General features: G+C 36.6%; 1 protein-coding gene across 1 annotated transcript; it reads left to right on the plus strand.

Moving 5' to 3' along the window:
- The first annotated feature begins 1,747 nt into the window (after positions 1-1,747).
- On the plus strand, positions 1,748-17,192 carry LOC104115285 (protein EIN6 ENHANCER-like). The gene is made up of 4 exons (XM_018777357.3): positions 1,748-1,983; positions 13,903-13,970; positions 14,160-14,313; positions 17,021-17,192. The coding sequence occupies exons 1-3, from the start codon at positions 1,809-1,811 to the stop codon at positions 14,289-14,291; spliced, it is 375 nt and encodes a 124-aa protein (XP_018632873.1). The 5' UTR covers positions 1,748-1,808; the 3' UTR covers positions 14,292-14,313; positions 17,021-17,192.
- The last annotated feature ends 1,936 nt before the right edge of the window (positions 17,193-19,128 follow it).

Consider the following 19,128-nt stretch of genomic DNA (forward strand, 5'->3'; position numbering starts at 1 on the left):
AAGGCCACAATACTAACATACAAAATATACAGGACTCGTCTACAAGCCTCTAGAAATAACAAAACTGTATAATGGTAAGGGCAGGGTCCCGGCCTACTCTCAAGTCTGTATATACAAAATAGAGTTCAAAGTCTAGACCTGGTAACTCCGGGAGAGTGGAGCTTACCAATCAAGCTGATGTCTGGATCTGTCTACTAGGAAGGTCTATCCGGTTGTTTATCAAAACCTGCAGGCGTGTAATGCAGCGTCTCAGAAATAAATCCTCCAAGGAATTAAACTTTCATAAGGAACTATCTTCGCAGCTTCTGATCAGCGTCTTCCGGTAATTTAGTTCTTTTGATGTCTGCCCTGTTTCTTTGGATATTTGCTTGACACATATGCAATCATGTATGTGAGCATGATAAATATCTTCAAGACCCCTGGTTCTTTGACAATTGTTTGTTAATCATCAAAATCATTTTAAGCTCAACTCAATAGTGCTTAAACTGATACTAAGGAGAGAAGCCAAACATGTTTCAACTACAAACCGCAAACGCATTGTTCCGCCATTGACCACGGATTAACTTGCAACTTGCTTCGACTTTATAATATTTTTAGATTATGTAATCAATACACATGCTCTCTCTCTCTCCTATCTCTCTCTCTCTTTAAAACCCACAAACCTTTATCCCTCTATCTCGTCAGACTTGCAATAGAATTACAGAAACCCAAAACCAATTTTCTTTCTTCCTTTCCAATTTCATCACCCACCATGATCAACACAAAGCTACCTTATAATCCATGGAGGCTTTGCATTGTTACACTAGTGGGACAAAGCCAACTAGTGAATGATTATGCTCAACATCGATGGAGAAGGGAGAGTTTTCACAAAAAGTGGGATTGAAGTTTTGTGTATGACTAGAGGGGAATAGTAAAGGAAAGACGAGTGTTGGGCAAATTTCAATTAAAAATATAATTCATTGCACGACCAATTACAAAAGGACATGTGTCACTTTAGCCAACTTTTTAACTCACGTTTTTACCTCTCACGCATAATTCGTGAAGTAGTTTTTCCTTTCCTTCCTTTTTGAGATAACTTTTAGGGTACAATAAACTCCCTCATACTAACAGTCATGATTACTAAAAATAGTTGTCTTAAATTATTTGTCACTTTATAAGTTCAAGACAAAATTAATTGGGAATCTTACAGAAATGTCTCAAATAAGTCCTAACTTACCAACCTCTAGCCATTAATCACACACTTAACAAAACTAGTCAAGTACATATAAAAATTAAAAATCCAAATAAAAAGTTTGTTTCTCTCCAAGAATCACACACAAGGATCTTCTTTCATATTTTTAAACGTGATTAGCAACATTAGATGCAAGGCGGAAAGAAAATTTCATGGATGAGGTAGCAAATAAGGTGATGAAATACAAAACAAAAAAAATAAAATAATAATATATATATATATATATATATATATATATATATATATATATATATATATATATATATATATATATATATATATTAGGAAATGTAATTAATTTGATGGGTAAAAAAATAAATGAATAGGTAAATATAAATAGTTTTATTTTTGTGGGTAAATATTTCGTTCATCTAAATATTAAGAGATGAATGAGGATAAAATTGTTAAAATCCATCCTAATTAATTTTTCCATAATATTAGACGTAGCGAGTATGTATTTTCCCTAAAAGAAAAATAAAAATAAAGTTGGGTTTAGTTATAGGTGACTAGGCAATCATCTTTAAGCCCAAGTAAAACACCCTTATTCAATCATCAGCAAATCGGTTGGTAGCTATAGATGGAGCGCGAAGTGATAGAAGCAGAGCTAGTACTGCCAGCTCACATGAAATTCAAGAAGATTCAGATGTACGACAAGTACCCTAAAGGACAGGCCAGAGGCCGTCATTGGAAGCATCTCAAGCAGATCATTCAAGCTGAAAATTACGAAAATTTTCCTCCTGGCCTACCTACTTGTGAGTCTCAATCTTTCACCTATACCCTATTTTTTGCTTTCAATTAAGCTTTTACAACTAATTTCTAAGGTTGAAATTGAAATCTCCAATCTCTTATGATTAGCATAACTTTTTTGCATTTTCCGTCATTAAGCGAAATTGTTTGGAGTTTATTTCGTGGGCATTATGAGATTTGTGGCATAAGCAGACTAGGATTATATCGTAAATTTTATCTGGAATCATGCATTTAGCGTTTCAATACCTTTGCCTGTAATGTAGAATAGGGTTGTGTTCTAGGTTTTTGCAAGATATAGCTATATTTATTCAGTTTGGTTCATTTGCTGAGTCTTAATTCTGTTGGTATCCAAATATTTAGTTTTCTTAAAGAAAAAACTGATGTGTAACCAAATTTTTGTTGGTTCGGTTTTGGCTCAATACTGAGGTTGATCGGTTAACTTGGTTTATTGTATCCAATTAGCATATAGCAAAAATAGATGTAGCATAAACTGCTTTTGATTATAACATATTAGATCCAAATTGAAATGCCCAAACAATTTCACGACAATCAAATTACTAAACCGATCATTGATACTTCTTTTCCTACCCAAAGGTTGTTAATGATTCTTGATGGCAGTATTATTATATCTGCGAGAGAGAGAGATTTGGGGTGGTGGTGGCGGTAGAGTGACGGATCTTCCACTTCTTTTGAAGATGGAAGACAAAGACAGAGAGTAGAGAACAAGGAAAAAGGCGGCTTAAGTTGGTTTTGTGCTGAACATATAATATGAGACCTCGATGTCACACGTCATGCATTTATTGGGCATGCTTCACTTCTTGATTGTTATTCATATCATTAATTCTCCAATGGGTGTTTTTGACCTTTTATCTATATTGTTAATAATTTCAACACTCCTCTTTAAGGTGGAGAATAGAATTTTTATATTTTTTGATGAAATAAGGTGTTTCAGTAGCAAAAGGCATCAAGGAGATGCAAATTACAAAAGTATTGAAATGCAGAAATAATAAGAATTGTAGCTCCCTTTACAATGTCAATCTAAGACCAGGGAGCTAACAAAGTCCAAAAATTGGTCGGTGCTAATAATTACAGAAGCTAACTTAGTCCATCAAAAAAGACTGAGTAGGCATATAGCTTTGAGAGAGTGATTTGGAGTTGAGATTCCATCAAAACAGCTTCTATTCCTTTCATTCCATAAACCCCAAAAAATAGCACCAGGGATCATCAACCAGATTTTTTTGATGGTCTTATCAACTCTCCATAAACTCCAGCTCAAGTGTGCCTCTTTCATATTCTGTGGCATGACCCAATTCAAGCCTAAAATGCAGAGGAACATATTCCAAAGGTCAAATGCCACTGGCCAATGCAAAAACAGGTGGTTTACAGTTTCTGCATCTCCCAGACATAAATAATACTTGTTGACCAACTGGAAACCTCTTCTGTTGAGGTTGTTTTGAGTTAAGTAGGCCTTATTGAGGGCAATCCAGTTATGGCAAATGATTTCGATAGGTTGTTTGGTCTTCCATATTAACTTCCAGGGCCATGCATCTATCATCTGGTTCTGGGAACCAATCTGCCTGTAGCATTCTTTTACTGTGACAGTGCCCTTATTCCCCAAGCAAATGGTATCTGGTTGGCTCACATCAATATTGTACTCCTCCACTTTTGCTAGCATATCCAATAGGCTATCAATTTCACAGTCTTGCACATCTCTTCTAAAATGAACATCCTAGTTGCTACCATTTTTGTTTCTGTCTTGGAGAATAGAATTTTTATATGCTCCAAATTTGTCATAAATATACTGATTGTGCGGTCCTCTCACGGCATTTGTGATGTTTACTAGTTGGTGATTTTTTCCAAATTAAAGGATGCTAGTTGGTCCAGTGTGCTGACAAATTCTATCACATCTTCCTTGGGAAGAGCTTTCTTTCAACGGACAGTCTATTTCTATACTCTGAGTTACTTCACAAACACTATGGTGGAAGCTATATGGAGTGCTATGATTATCACATTATATTTCTTTATCTCCAAATATCAATTCTTGAAGCAATTGTTTTATTTGTATGAGTTCCCAAGTACTTGCAGTGATGGTTCGACATTCAGCAACTGCACTAAGATCAAGTAACAATGTTCTAGTTTCTAGTTTTCATGATACAAGGTTTTCAGTTAAATAAACAGTGTTCAGAGATAGATGACTGATCAACTGGTCTGTGATCCAATCTAAATTAGAATATTCTATAGTTTGATTGTTTCCTTTTTTAGTAAACCTTGACTTGGTGAATGTCTAATATATAGGATTCATAGAACAACATAATGTGGTCGATATATGTAACTTACATGAATTGACATACTATACTACACCCACATTAAAAGAAATCTGAATTTAGCTTCTTTTGGTTTGGTAATAGTTTATGATTCGAATTCACTGGATTGTCAAACAGTTTATGGTCAACCATACCAGTTTATGGCCATCTCTTGACTCGGAGATGTGAATAGTTAGGAATTATCTTCCCTTGCCAAAAACTTTTTGTTTGAAAATGACTGGATAAATATTCCTCTAGTTATGTGATCATGTCCTGGTCGTTTCCTATAAATGACTAGGACATCGACATATACTACCAGATAAACACATTTGTGAGAATGCACGGGAGAAAAATCTTATTAATTAATTAAAGTGTTATGCAATGCCTATTTATATATAGTGATTACATAATAATAGGTATCTACTTCCCGATGTGGGATACCATACATGACTAAATACTTAACACTACCCTTCAAGCCGATGTATATAAATCATATGTATCGAGCTTGTTACAGATGTAACTAATACGAGAACCAGTAAGAGACTTAGTGAAAGTATCTGCTAGCTGATCATTCGACTTTACAAACTTTGTAACAATATCTCCTGAGAGTATCTTTTCTCTGACAAAGTGACAGTTGATCTCTATGTGTTTAGTCCTCTCATGGAACACCAGATTTGACGTAATATGAAGAGCAACTTGATTATCACACACCAATTCCATCTTGCTGATTTCTCCGAACTTCAACTCCTTGAGCAACTGCTTGACCCAAACTAGCTCACACGTTGTCGTAGCCATAGCCCGATATTCGGCTTCGGCGTTAGATCGAGCAACTACATTCTATTTTTTGCTCTTCCAAGAGACCAAATTACCTCCTACTAGAACACAATATCCAGACGTAGAACGTCTATCAGAAGGTGATCCTGCCCAATCAGCATCTGTATACCCAACAATCTGCTTGTGGCCTCGATCCTCGAATAGTAACCCTTTGCCTGGAGCTGACTTTATATACTGAAGAATGCGAACAACTGCATCCCAGTGACTATCACATGGAGTCTCCATAAACCGACTTACAACACTCACCGGAAAAGAAATGTCAGGTTTAGTCGGTGTTATTAAAGGCGAAAAGCGTAAAAAAGCTCTAAGATCCGTTGGGGTTTGAAGCGCAAAGCGCAAATAAAGCGTGGGCTTTAATGAAAAAATGCGCAATTGGAGAAAAAGTAAAAATATATATATATATGTAGTCCAAGACCAATAATTATAAGCATGAATAACACATATACAAACAAAAAAATTGAAAAAGAATTATGATAAAATGAAATATCAATTGTTTAGTGTCTCCTTTTCAGGATTACACTCATTGGCAAGGAAAAATATGTCTTAGAGCCTTGATGCAACACTGAAGCGCCCCCAAAGCGAGGCGAAATGCTCAACATGTTTTGAGCCTCGCTTCAGGGCTTAAGCACGCCTTTGACAACACTGTCTAGTCACTGTGAGGTAATTCAATTTGCCAACTAACCTCCTATATCTCGTTGGATCTCTAAGAGGCTCCCCATGTCCAGGCAGAAGCTTAGCATTCGGATCCATAGGAGTGTCAACACGTCTGCAACCCATCATTCCAGGCTCCTCAAAAATGTCTAAGACATACTTCCGCTGTGAAATAACAATATCTGAGCTAGACTGAGTGACCTCAATACCTAGAAAATATTTCAATCTGCCCAGATCCTTAGTCTGGAAGTGCTGAAAGAGATGCTGCTTCAGATTAGTATTACTATCCTGATCATTGCCAGTAATAACAATATCATCAACATAAACCACCAGATAAATATACAGATTAGGAGCAGAATGCCGATAAAACACAGAGTGATCAGCTTCACTACGAGTCATGCCGAACTCCTGAATAACTGTGTTGAACTTACCAAACCAAGCTCGAGAGGACTGTTTCAAACCATATAGTGACATGCGCAATCGGCATACAAGACCACTAGACTCCCCCTAAGCAACAAAACCAGGTGGTTGCTCCTTATAAGCTTCTTCCTCAAGATCACCGTGGAGAAAAGCATTCTTAATGTCTAATTGATAAAGAGGCTAATGACGTACAACAACCATGGACAAAAAGTGACGAACATATGCTACTTTAGCCACGGGAGAGAAAGTGTCACTATAATCAAGTCCAAAAATCTGAGTGTATCCTTTTGCAACAAGACGAGCCTTAAGCTGATCAACCTGGCCATCGGGCCGACTTTGACTGCATAAACCCAACGACAACCAATAGTAGACTTACCTGAAGGAAGAGGAACAAGCTCCCAAGTGTCACTCGCATGTAAAGCAGACATTTTGTCAATTATAGCCTGTCGCCATCCTGGATGAGATAGTGCCTCACCTATAAGACTTAGGGATAGAAACAGTGGACAAAGATGATATAAAAGCATAATGAGGTGATGACAGACGATAATTTAAACCGACATAATGGGGATTAGGACTAAGTGTGGATCGTACACTTTTGCGGAGTGCAATTGGTTGACTAAGAGGAGACTAGTCCACAGTAGGTACAGAATCCGATGCAGGACGTGAATCCCTTAGGCCTGATGTTGGACGTAGACGACGATGATAAGTCAAGAGTGGTGGAGCTGCAGAAGGATGAACTGGACTAGGTACTGGAACTGGAGCTATAGGTGGTGAAACTGAAACTGGAGCTGTAGGTGGTGGAGCTGGAGTTGTAGAGGAAAATGAATGGGAGATAGTGACTGAATCTCCAAAAGATGAAACTGGTAGCACCTCAGAAATATGTAAGTGATTACCTGGACCTGTGAAGTATGATTGGGTTTCAAAGAAGGTAACATCAACATACATAAGGTACCGCTGGAGGTCAAGAGAATAGCTTCAATACCCCTTTTGCATTCTCTAGTAACCCAGAAATACGCACTTAAGAGTACGAGGAGCTAACTTATCTTTTCCTGGAGTAAGGTTATGAACAAAACACGTGCTTCCAAAGACACGGGGTGGAAGAGAGAACAAAGGTAGGTGGGGAAATTGGACAGAGAATGGAACTTGATTCTGGATAGCTGAAGATGGCATACGTTTAATAAGATAGCAAGATGTAAGAACTGTACTCCCCCCCCCCAAAAAAAAAAAAACGCAACAGAACATGAGATTGTATGAGTAGGGTACGAGTAGTTTCAATAAGATGTCTATTCTTTCTTTCAGCTGCCCCATTTTGTTTAGATGTGTACGGACAAGATGTTTGATGAATAATCCCATGAGAGTTCATAAACTGCTGAAATGGGGAAGATAAATACTCTAGGACATTATCATTACAAAATGTGCGGATACAAACCCCAAATTGATTTTGAATTTCAGCGTGGAAGGTCTGAAAAAAAGAAAACAACTCAGATCAATTTTTCATCAAAAATATCCAAGTGCACCTGGAATAATCATTAATGAAACTGGCAAAGTAGCGGAATCCCAAGGTAGAACTGACCCGACTAGGACCCCAAACATCTGAATGGACTAAAGTAAAAGGTGACTCTGCTCGATTATCAAGACGCCGAGGGATATAGGAGCAGCTATGCTTACCGAGCTGACATGACCCACGCTCTAGAGTGGACAAGTGAGATAAACCGGGTACCATTTTCTGAAGTTTTGACAAAATGGGATATCCCAACCGTTTATGTAATAAATCTGGTGAATCAGTGACACGACAAGTTGTTGAAGGAAGAAAAGATGTGAGTCCATGTGATTTGCAAGGATAAGGTAATAAAGTCCATCTGATTCACGCCCGGTACCAATGATCCGCTTTGTACTGCATTCTTGTATAAAAACAAGGTCATCAAGAAATAAAACAAAGCATTTAAGTGATTTGGCTCAGCGACTAACGGCTATGAGATTAAAAGGACTACCGAGAACATAAAGAACCGAATCTAAAGGTAAGGAAGGAAGTGGACTTGCTTGACCTATTCCAGTTGCTATGGTTTGAGACCCGTTGGCCATTGTGACTGTTGGGAGAGATTGAGAACATGAAATAGTAGTGAAAAGAGATTTGTTACCAGAAATATGATTAGATGCACCTGAATCAGTGACCTAAGACTCAAAGGTTGAAGATTGAGAGACACAAGTCACGCTACTATCTGTTTGAAAAACGGAAACTATCCCTGAAGATGTCTGTTTACATGCTTTGTACCGAAGGAACTCCATATAATCCGGTAAAGAAACCATTTGGATTGGATTCAATGCATTGGATCCAACAGATTGCGAGTTAAAGGCTTCTGATACGAATGCCATTATAATATTGCGCCGGGAAAAGTAGAAATTTTCTGGGAATTACTGTTCTCGCCGGAAAGCTCACTGTTCACGCCGAAAAAATATAAAAGTGGTCAGAATTTGATTTTAATTGGATGGGTAGGCTCGGATTTGCAAGGAGAAGAGACTGTTCTGAAGAAATTTTTCCAAAATCTGGCCTGAAACAGTCTCACGCGCCGGTGCGTGGACGTCGGAGCTATGCCGGAGAACTTCTTCCGGCGGCGCTTGAGGGCGCGTGGGTCCTTTTCTGCCGGAGATTGTTTTGAGGGTTGGTCGCCGATGTGTGATCTACTTCCTGGTGGTGTTGGTTTTTGCCCAACACTGCCGGATAGTATGGTTCTTGCAGACAGACTTGTTTTTGCCGGAAAAAGGGCTTCCGATTGACTGTTTTCTCTTCCCGGAGTCGCTAGAATTTATGTACAGCGATAAATTTCTCACGGTAACTCTGATACCATATGAGAATGCACGAGAGAAATTTTTTATTAATTAATTAAAGTGTTGTACAATGTTTATTTATATACACTGATTACATAATAATCGGTATCTACTTCCCGATGTGGAACACTGTATATGACTAACTACTTAGCAACATTTACGAGGGAAAACATGATAATAGCACACTAGGTGATTTGCTTCACTTGTCGTCATACAAATATTCTGAAATTACTAGACTTCTAAAGTAGATGATGAGGGTATCTGCACATAGATGGGTAAAATTATGAGACAACCAAAGTCCTATAAACAACTTCAAGTTGGCTAAGGAAAGAAGAGAAAATGATATTATTTGCAACATAGAATATCCAAGTCAAAACACGCTAGATAGCATGAGCACAATGCTTGTCCAATTACGGAGATAGATTATGAGCAAAGGACATACCACTAAAGACATGAGGAGGAACATAAAATGGTAATTTTTTTGGAAATAAAATCATATGAGGAACTCAATTATTATGGGAAGAAGAAGGCGTGAGATTTTATTAAATATCAGATTTGATATAAGAAGGTACTCGAGGCATAATTGCATGTAACAAGCAGTACACGTAGTTTAAATTTAATCTCTTTTATATTTTTTGCTCAATACTTCTATTTTGTTAGGTTCTATGAAGATAAGTAGATTGATGTAAAATGCAATTATAAGACGGGAAAAGAAAAATTTGTGGAAAAATATCCTTTTACAATCTCAATATAGATACCTTATCTCACCCAATTGAGCTTGAGTTTCAGCGCAGAAAGAAGTACAAGTTAAAAATAACTCAGAAAATTCTTCCATTAACCACATGACATTCTTGTCCAGTAAGAAAAGAAGAGAAGTTGAGAACTCATATCGACAACCCCTTGATCATTTCCCTAAGGATAAATAATAGGATGCCGAGCTCCATGTAATTACATCTAATAGTGTTTTGTCCCTCTCAGTCAGGAGGTTGTCATCGCTATCTTATTTTCTGTCTTTGCTCCCGTTCTCCTCCCTGACCCCCTTCTTTCCTTTCATCTCTTGCTTTTTTGTCCATGTCTTGTGTCTATAGCTTGTTCTAGTCTATGCTACTTGTAGAGGAACTCGCTTGTTTGGTTGTTTTGAATTATTATGGAGTTCGCTTGAATTGGTCACTTTGGACGATTCCCAAGTAGTTGTATCTTTTGGCAGTTGTCTTCTTGTCAAAGAAATGAGTGACCATATACTTGCTTTATTAGATGAATCATCGGTTGACATGAGTAGATCAAAGTTGACATAGAGGTGAATGTGGAATTCTTACTAGGTTGAGTACATGTAGATAGAACAGTGTTTGTGGTATAAATCTTTGTTTACCCACAACTATGGGCATCCCAATAAATGTAGTACATTTTTCTGGAGTTATTTGTAAGCTCTTTGTTTAAGACCAGCATACCAGCATTTAGAAAAAAGAACCGCTAGGCCGTGCTAGTCATACGATTCTTTGTTTTTCATAGCTAATGGTTTCAAATCGATATCCAAGAGTCGACGATAACAGTGATGGCTCAGATACTATGCTTCTCTTTTTGATTCTCTGACATGCTTTTATCCTTTTCCTTCTTGTGTTTGTTCTCTTTCTCCCTCTCCCCTTTTGTTCTTTTGTCGTCCTCCTTCCTCATTGTAGTTAGCCTACATACTCTATTTAAATTGACCCGACACAAATTCCACACCTGCATCATTGTCATGCCGTGTCGATAGTGGTCAGCTATGGTGAACAAAGGATTGACATGACATATATATTACCATTATGAGATATATAATACGTAGAATTCACATGTGCGCTATAATTGTAGCGGAGGAGCGCTTGTTTAAATGCTTTTAGACTCTGAATTTCTGATTTCCGACCTATTTTCATCTTTAGCATATACTTGTAATTCAAAAACATTAGGAGTTTTATTTGGATGCTTATAGAGTGAGTAAAAAGCAAGTGGTTTGAAACATGCCCAGTCGCACTTGGAGCATTGAAGATAACCTCATGTCCACATTTATATACTTGACAATCACAATGTACTGAAGCCACTAATATATATGAGGCATATGGATGGATAGGCTACCTCCATCCTTGACCAAATGTTTGAGGTTTGAGCCTTGGAAATGGAAAAAATCATGAAAGGGAGCGCTCCCCTCTTTAATGGGTTTGACGCCACAGGAATCCGGATTATTCAGGGCCCCAATGTGGGTACCAAACACTGGGTAGGAATCCAATTTTTTATTTTTATATATATATATATATATATATATATATATATATATATGGGGTTTGCTAACCTACTACATGGTTGTAGTAGGTTAGCATTGTATACACATTTGGTTTCTCCAAAATACCCTCATTATTCGTTGCCAACGTATTAAATTTAAGGATTTTTTTTGTACTTTTACTAAATTCCACATTTCATCTCTAAACCAAAAGAACCTCTCCTCTTCTCATTTATCCGTAACCGAAGAACAAATGATATACATGGAGTCAATGAGCAATTTGTAGAAGAAAAATCTAAGCTTCATCTTCTACTTTCAACATCAGTTTTGTATGCCCAGTTTTTAATCTTCTATGAATTCACCTATATTCCCCTAATTCTTCATGTTCCTTTCAATTGAATGTGAAATTTTATTTTCTAGATCTCTCTAAATGTTCATCCCTGTTCCTAAATTTTAAACATTATACAAGTAAATGATGGGAAACCAAGATAGCGGCACTGACAAGTGCAAAGAGAAAGATGACAAAAAAGAGAAAAGGTACTAATAAACAGAAAAAAGATGGAAAATAGAGGTGGAAGTGCAAAGAGATAGCGGCACTACCAATTCTTCGTGTTCATTATATCTCTCTTATTTTTCATCCATGTTCCTAAACTCTTAACTTCATTACGTTATTTGTCAAGTGCAAAGAGAAAGATACTGAAAAAAGAAAATCCCTTTTGGAATTTGGGAAGAACAATGGGTGGTGATGGAAAATAGAGGGGTAATGTTTCCCGTCTGAAAATAGAAATGAAAAGATGAAATGTAAAATTTAGTAAAAGGACAAAAAAGTCCTTGAATTTAATGTGATGGCAACAAATAATGAGGACATTTTAGAGAAACTAAATATGTATACAATGCTAACCTACTACAACCATGTAGTAGGTTAGCAAACCCTATATATATATATATATATATATATATATATATATATAAATTTCAAAGTGGTTTGAATGCATTGTGGAGTTCATGTAGGATTCTACTTGACCCAATGGTAGACCTTTGAAAAAAAGAAGATAGAGGACTCTTTCTCCTCAGATACCAACTTGAGAATATATTAAGAAAGACGTAAAAACGCTTGATATTAGACTGAAAAAGAGTTGAAATTTGTGAAAAGAAGAATCTGTGAACTCCTTTACATGGTATTTCTTTGATACAGAACACAACTAGGTGTGACATACGAACTTGATTTCTTGAGTTCTTGTGCATATTATCAACTGCAAACTGTGCTACCATTATATCAAAGAGGGAGAGGGGGTCGGGGAGAGGGGGGGTGAAAGAGAGACAGAGGGTTCTACTTCTTCCGAAGATGGTCAAAAAAAAGAGAGAAGGAGAAGAGGCCGCCTAAATTGGTGCAGTAGTGCAAAAGTGGAAGGCTGATGGTAAGAGTGAAAAGGTGAGAGTACACGACTGAGTTCTAAAAAGTAAGTTGTTATACCAAGTGGAAAAAGTAAAAAAGGACAACAAATTGATTTCTAATTCAAAAATGAAAAACCTTAAACATTTTGATCCTTCAAATCTCAGATGCAAATAGACATATTTCCACTACAACAACAACAACAACAACTTGGCATCGGTCCCGAACAAGTGGGTCGTCTATATGAATGCTCACTAACCATGTTTCTCCATTTATACTTTATTTTCCACTATGATATGTATTTTCCTTTTTACTATGTTGTTGCGAACATAAGAGTAAGTTTTTCGCTCAGTTCAGTGGCCTATTCTTGAGAACCGCAACTGAACCTGCTACCCAAGTTTCTTAAAAATGTCAAAAGAAACTGACCGAAACCATATTAGTAGAACCACTACAGCTGGAATGAATGCTTCTATCTGACTTTTTGGAATAATTGAATAATGAACGCCTCTGACTGATTGCATCATTTCCTTGACTCAATACACTGCATTTCAACTTCTGCAAGACCTAGGAGTTGAAGAACTTCCTGTTCAGTGCTGGCTGTTGGTTAATTTTCTTTACTAGTGCATATTGAGCTGCAAATCATGTCATCAGTTTTTATTCCTCGTTGCAACCACTTTTTCCTGAGCATGTATAGTAGCTCTTACCCAATTTGTTTGAAGAGCTTTCAGGCAGATATTGCTGTGACTGACAGTGCTCTGGCATTTTTTTGGTTGCTAGTATTTGAGAAAACATATGTGGTTGCCAAGATCTATCAATAATTAGGTTGTGAAGATAATGATTCCCTGGAAAACTCTACAACATGGATGCATTTTCCTGGCATTGCACCTTTGTTGTCGTTGTCGAGCCTGATGAAGATTGCCTTGAAATTTGCTGCATTTTCCAGCAACATCACTAAACATTTGCTAACAGTCTAAACCCCCAGACTTTTGACTATCAGTTAGAAAGTGATTAAAGAACAGTCTATTTTATTTTGAATTAAATTGCAGATGGGGAAATGATATCTTTCGTGTTTATATGCTGAACTGTTATCATCAATCATCATACAAGTTGAACGTTCAAAATATGCTTTCATGAGCAACAGTCTATTTGTTTCCCAGTGTAGGGACATTATTTTGCAGATATTCCTTTCAATCATTCGTAGCTTAATGAATATGTCAAAGTTTTGACTTTGTTTGCTCAATCCCTGTAGATGTTAACATTGAATCACCACCTTCTATGCATCCATGCAAAAAGATATGCGACGTAACAGGATTCGAGGTACCTTTGCCCCAGAGTGCCTTGTATGATATGGTCTAAATTTCTGCTTGCTGTCCTGTGCTGTCTTACTGTCATATCCTCTCACTGAATAGGGGTTGTGTGCATTCTTATAGTCCTTTATGCCATCAAAAATAATTTTCCAGCACAAATGTTTTTGGATGGTAAAATATTCTTATGTTTGACATGCAGGCACCATATTTTGACCCAAGAACTAAACTCCGTTATGCTAACACTGAGGTTTTCAAGATAATAAGATCGCTTCCTAGTGACTATGTTCAGAGGTATTTGGCTCTCAGAAATGCAGCTGTTGTTTTGAAATAGGTGCAGTACGAGAAATAGATAGTTGTAAACTTAGGTGGAAAGTAGAGTACGTTTGAAGTTATAGTTTCTGAATGCTCAATGCATAAGTTATACTTTTAGACTTGTACTAAGAGAAGAAATCAAAAAGCTTAGTTTTGTTAGATCTCTTAAAGTTGCTATAGGTATAAGTACTGAATTGGTCCTTGATCTCTAGAAACTCTTTTGCTTATCTACTCTGCGCTTAGCTAATCATGGATTCCGATAATATTACCCTGAATGATTTTAACTTTTCTGGTGCATGTTTATTTGGAGCAGGAAAATGGGCAAAATTGATAAGAAGGGAAAGGTTAAACTGGTTTGTTTGGGTGTAGACGGAAAGGTAAAGTAGATCTAAGACATTTTTCGCTCAAAATTTAAGTCAGCCAAAGGTTGAACGGAATTCAGAAGTGAAAATTGATGGAGACAGTTTTTTTCCCTTATGTGGTCTATAACACCAAACGGTGTCACCCAACAGGGTTGGATATGGGACGGGTCGAAAACGGGTAATGCAAAAACGGATAAATTATCTGGCCCGATACATACTTAATACGGATAAAAGACGGGTTAACCGACGGAAAATATGAATATCCATATAATCCATGGTTTCTTGAATATGATTACTTTTGGGAGAATTTCTAGTCTCCCAAACTTGAGTAATGTTAAAGTTAAACTCATTAGTTATCCATTTTTTAAGTGGATAATATGGTTCTTATCCATATTTAACCCGTTTTTAAAATTTTCATTATCCAATCCATTTTTTATGAATGAATAATATGAGTGGATAACTATTTTTTAAATCCATTTAGCCACCACTAACTCTCACGGTGGAGTAAAGGAAATAGATCAAAATGGTAGTGCTCATGCAAAGAAGCCTCAAGCCTTATTTCTGAAATACCAGTAAGGGGAAGCATATTTAGACTATATTGTATAAGAACCAAACCTTATTAGTCTTTTCCAGAATTAGATCCAGTGTTCAAGACTGTAGAGGGGTTGAAATGCTTATGAATTAATAGTTAGATCACATTTGTCCAGACATCACCACCAGACGTTGAGTTTCAAAATATATCTTTGGGTAAATTACCCTATAGCCCCTTAAAATTTTAATAACCCATATTTTTTTCCATTGACATGAAATATCCCTCCGGCCCAAACATATTACATCTAATAGCTCGATATATCTATTTTGTATATGTTTTGTATAGTAACAGTCTATTTTGTATATATTTTGTATAATAACGGTCTATTAAGTATATATTTTGTATAGTAACAGTCTATTTTGTATATATTTTTTATAGTGACCGTCTATTGTATATACATTGTATAGTGACAGTCTATTTAGTATATTTTTTGTATAGTGACAGTCTATTTTGTATAGTAACAGTCTATTTAGTATATTTTTTGTATAATGACAGTCTATTTATATATATTTTGTAAAGTGACAGTCTATTGTATATAAATTGTATAGTGACAGTCTATTTTATATAATTTTTGTATAGTGATAGTTTATTTTGTATATATTTTGTAATATACCAATATTTAAATCTATTTTCACCAAAAGAAATACATAAATATCCATGTAAATATTTACTAATGGTGGGCCTGAAATTAAATTATTTAAAATTGTATACCAGATATTTGTTCTCAATCAAACTACAATTGTTCCTTAATAATACACAAAAGAAAGAGGTTACAGGGATAAGGATTTCTAGGATCCTTTCTGGCGGCAGAAACTAAGAAGAATAAAACCTCCCTCGTCAAGATCATAAATGTTACTTTAGCAGGTGAATTTTGAACCAAATTATCTTTGCTGCTTCAGAGCAAGCTTGCATGCCTTCCTCATAATCTTGGGCAGAAGCTTCTACAACTTCAACAATAGTCTGTATCCACAAAAATAGCTTTAAATTAACCACTAGTACAATTTAAATATTAAAAAAAAACTTAAAATCGTTAAAAATTAAGATCCTGATTGTTGGCGGGATTAACAGTGGAGATGACGGAGCCACTAGCTTTCCAGGTGCCATTGACATAACAACCTAGATTTTTAGGGCCAATTCCGATCTCCTTCAGAAACTCGTAGTCTTTCTTTGCGAAACTCATGATTTCTTCAATTTCACAAAAAAAAAAAAAAGTACACTCGAAACTTTCCCAACGGACACGACAATCCGATAGAAGAAATTGCTTAGTGCAAGAAGGAGAATCAATAAATGAATGCTAGAGAAGTGGCGATCCATCGCCAAATTTTGGACTTCGGTGACTAGGGAGGGCGTGCAGCACATATATGCTAGTTAACATAATTTATTTATTTTTGGTTACAAGTTGTAATATGCAATTGTGGGCTAGGCGGCTGTTTATAGTTTTTGCCGAGCGGCTAACTTTGTCAAAAGCTCTATATCTTTCAGCTGTGTTTGGGCCCATTCCATCTTTGAGCTGTAGCCATGGGTTTGGTCCGACAAGAAGGGTAATTCTGATACCAACTTGTTATCAGAATTAAGCTGAGCAAGCAATACAAGAGAGAAAAAGAAAAGAAAGAACAAAGGGAGAAGAGGAAGAAGAGAGGAATTATGGGTTTTCATTTATCATATATCCCAAATGAGAGAGCAACTCATTACATATAGATTTGGGAGATCCCTTGCTGGCAAGGATAACAACCTTCAACAAAACCAAACGAGGACAAAAAGAAAAAGATTCAAATACTGGAACTAAACTGTAAATTGAGAAATTTCAGTGCTCTTTTCCATTTTCAATTTCATAAACGGCTGCACTACTCCAAATTCCAAAATTATTGTCCATGACCAAATGACGAATATCCGTATCTGAAGGTAGAAGATCATTGTACGCTCTCTCTCAATAGCAATCAAATTTGCAATTTCTGTTGTCCCAAAATAGTTGTACTGCCCTAAGGAGGTACGGAGTTTTGCATTTTCCAAACTTTGCAGCAAGGATTATTCAAAAAACTAAGAGTACCTACTTGCCAATTAGGAAATAGAATTAGAAAATTACTTGTATATAAAGCTAGCGGAAAATAAAGAATTTTCCTTTTTTTTTTAAGAAGAAGAAACTACTCTAAACTAAACTACTTCTAGCTACGGGTTAAAAAAATAACGATTTTTTTATACAATTACATTCAGAAAGTAATTCCCCCACCCCACACTTATGTTATGCATAGCCCTCGATGCATGATCACAAAGAAAAATATTAAAACAAGGATAAGAAATACTCCCTGAGACCCTCTAGGGTAGCTAGCAATATGATCTTCAATATTTTGGGTCGGGACGACCCCACACTTAAGCTTAAACATGCTTCTCAACTTCAACTTCGGGTACTCAGACTTCCCCTAATCTGCAAACAAAAACAAAATAAAACGTAAAAAAAATACATGATGGGTTGCCTCCCAACAAACGCGTGATTTATAGTAGTGGCCCGACTTACACCAACTTCACCACTTTTTCTTCCACCTCGAAGATATAAATTGTATCCCCAAATTTGAGTCAAGCTTGAAATTATGGTTCTGGGGTGATGCTATGAATACAAAAGAACCAAGCAAATAATGTCGCATTTTGCACTTCTTGTCCTTTAAGTGAAGAATATCATTTTATCTCCTTGGTATCGCAAATTTTAGAGTGTATGCACTTTGTTCCTCATCCATTGACTCCTTCATAGGCCCGAAAGGATCGATTCCCATGTCATCATCCCAACATAATATTGAAAAGTGGTTAAAATGAGGTCCAATACGCTCCAACTCTAAAATCGTTTCACTTTTGACATCCTCACTTTTGCACACATCCTCAACCTTGGCATCATCAATAATAATTTGGTGGAATAGTTGGAACTCCTTTTCTGCTCCACAAGCTGGCCAGTATCCATAACAATTGGTTGTTGAGCATCAGACGCCTCAACCTTTTTATTCAATTGAGTCTGCAGGTCATGGGTATTTGAGCCAAATTGGTCTATCTCTTGCCTTAGCTCAGTTCTTCCTTCTATCAGCTGTTTTGCCATTTTTGAAAGACCATTACGGAGAAACTCATGAAATTTCATCAATTGAGCTTGTTCCTATAGCCAAGATTGGCTTACTATATCTGCTTCTTCAAGTTATCTTCTTATGAGAACTCGCTCTTTTCATCTAATTCCTCCACCTTGGCATTCATTCTCGTGATTGCTGCACTAATTCTTTTTATAGCTTTTTGATTTTCATCTCGTTGCTCAGCTACTTGCCTCACCATGTCCATAATACAAGAAGCACGCTCAACATCCCCTACTTCATTGCTCCTATCAAATTCACAAATATTATTAGAAAAATCATAATAAGAGCTCGAAAAAGGATAAAAATAATTAGGACAATAATCCCAATGGCCACATTGACTACCACACACATTACAAATATTTCACTCAAAAGATTGAGATATTGCCCCCAACTTGCTCCCGGAAATATTTTTACAATTTTGCCATAAGTGGAGTCCTCCATAATATAGACAAGAAAATAATAACATACCCAGAATTATCTCACACCGTGAGGTCTGGGGAGGGTAGTGTGTACGCGTATCTTACCCCTACCTTATGAGGATAGAGAGGTTGTTTCCAATATATCCTCGACTCAGAAAAGAAAAAGTACCACATTAATAAAAATATAGACAAGAAGGGACAATACTAAAAAGCCATATAAAAGCAGAATAAAAATAACAAGATAGTAAGGTGATCAACAATGAAAGAAAATAAAGGTTAGTCATAAAAACCTACTACCAACAGAAAGCGAGACTGCCTGCCAATACTACTGTTATGAACACCCTAAACTACCTACTCTACTACCCTAATACTCGACCTC

The sequence above is a fragment of the Nicotiana tomentosiformis genome, chromosome 2, assembly GCF_000390325.3.
Source record: "Nicotiana tomentosiformis chromosome 2, ASM39032v3, whole genome shotgun sequence".
NCBI classification, from domain to species: Eukaryota; Viridiplantae; Streptophyta; class Magnoliopsida; order Solanales; family Solanaceae; genus Nicotiana; species Nicotiana tomentosiformis.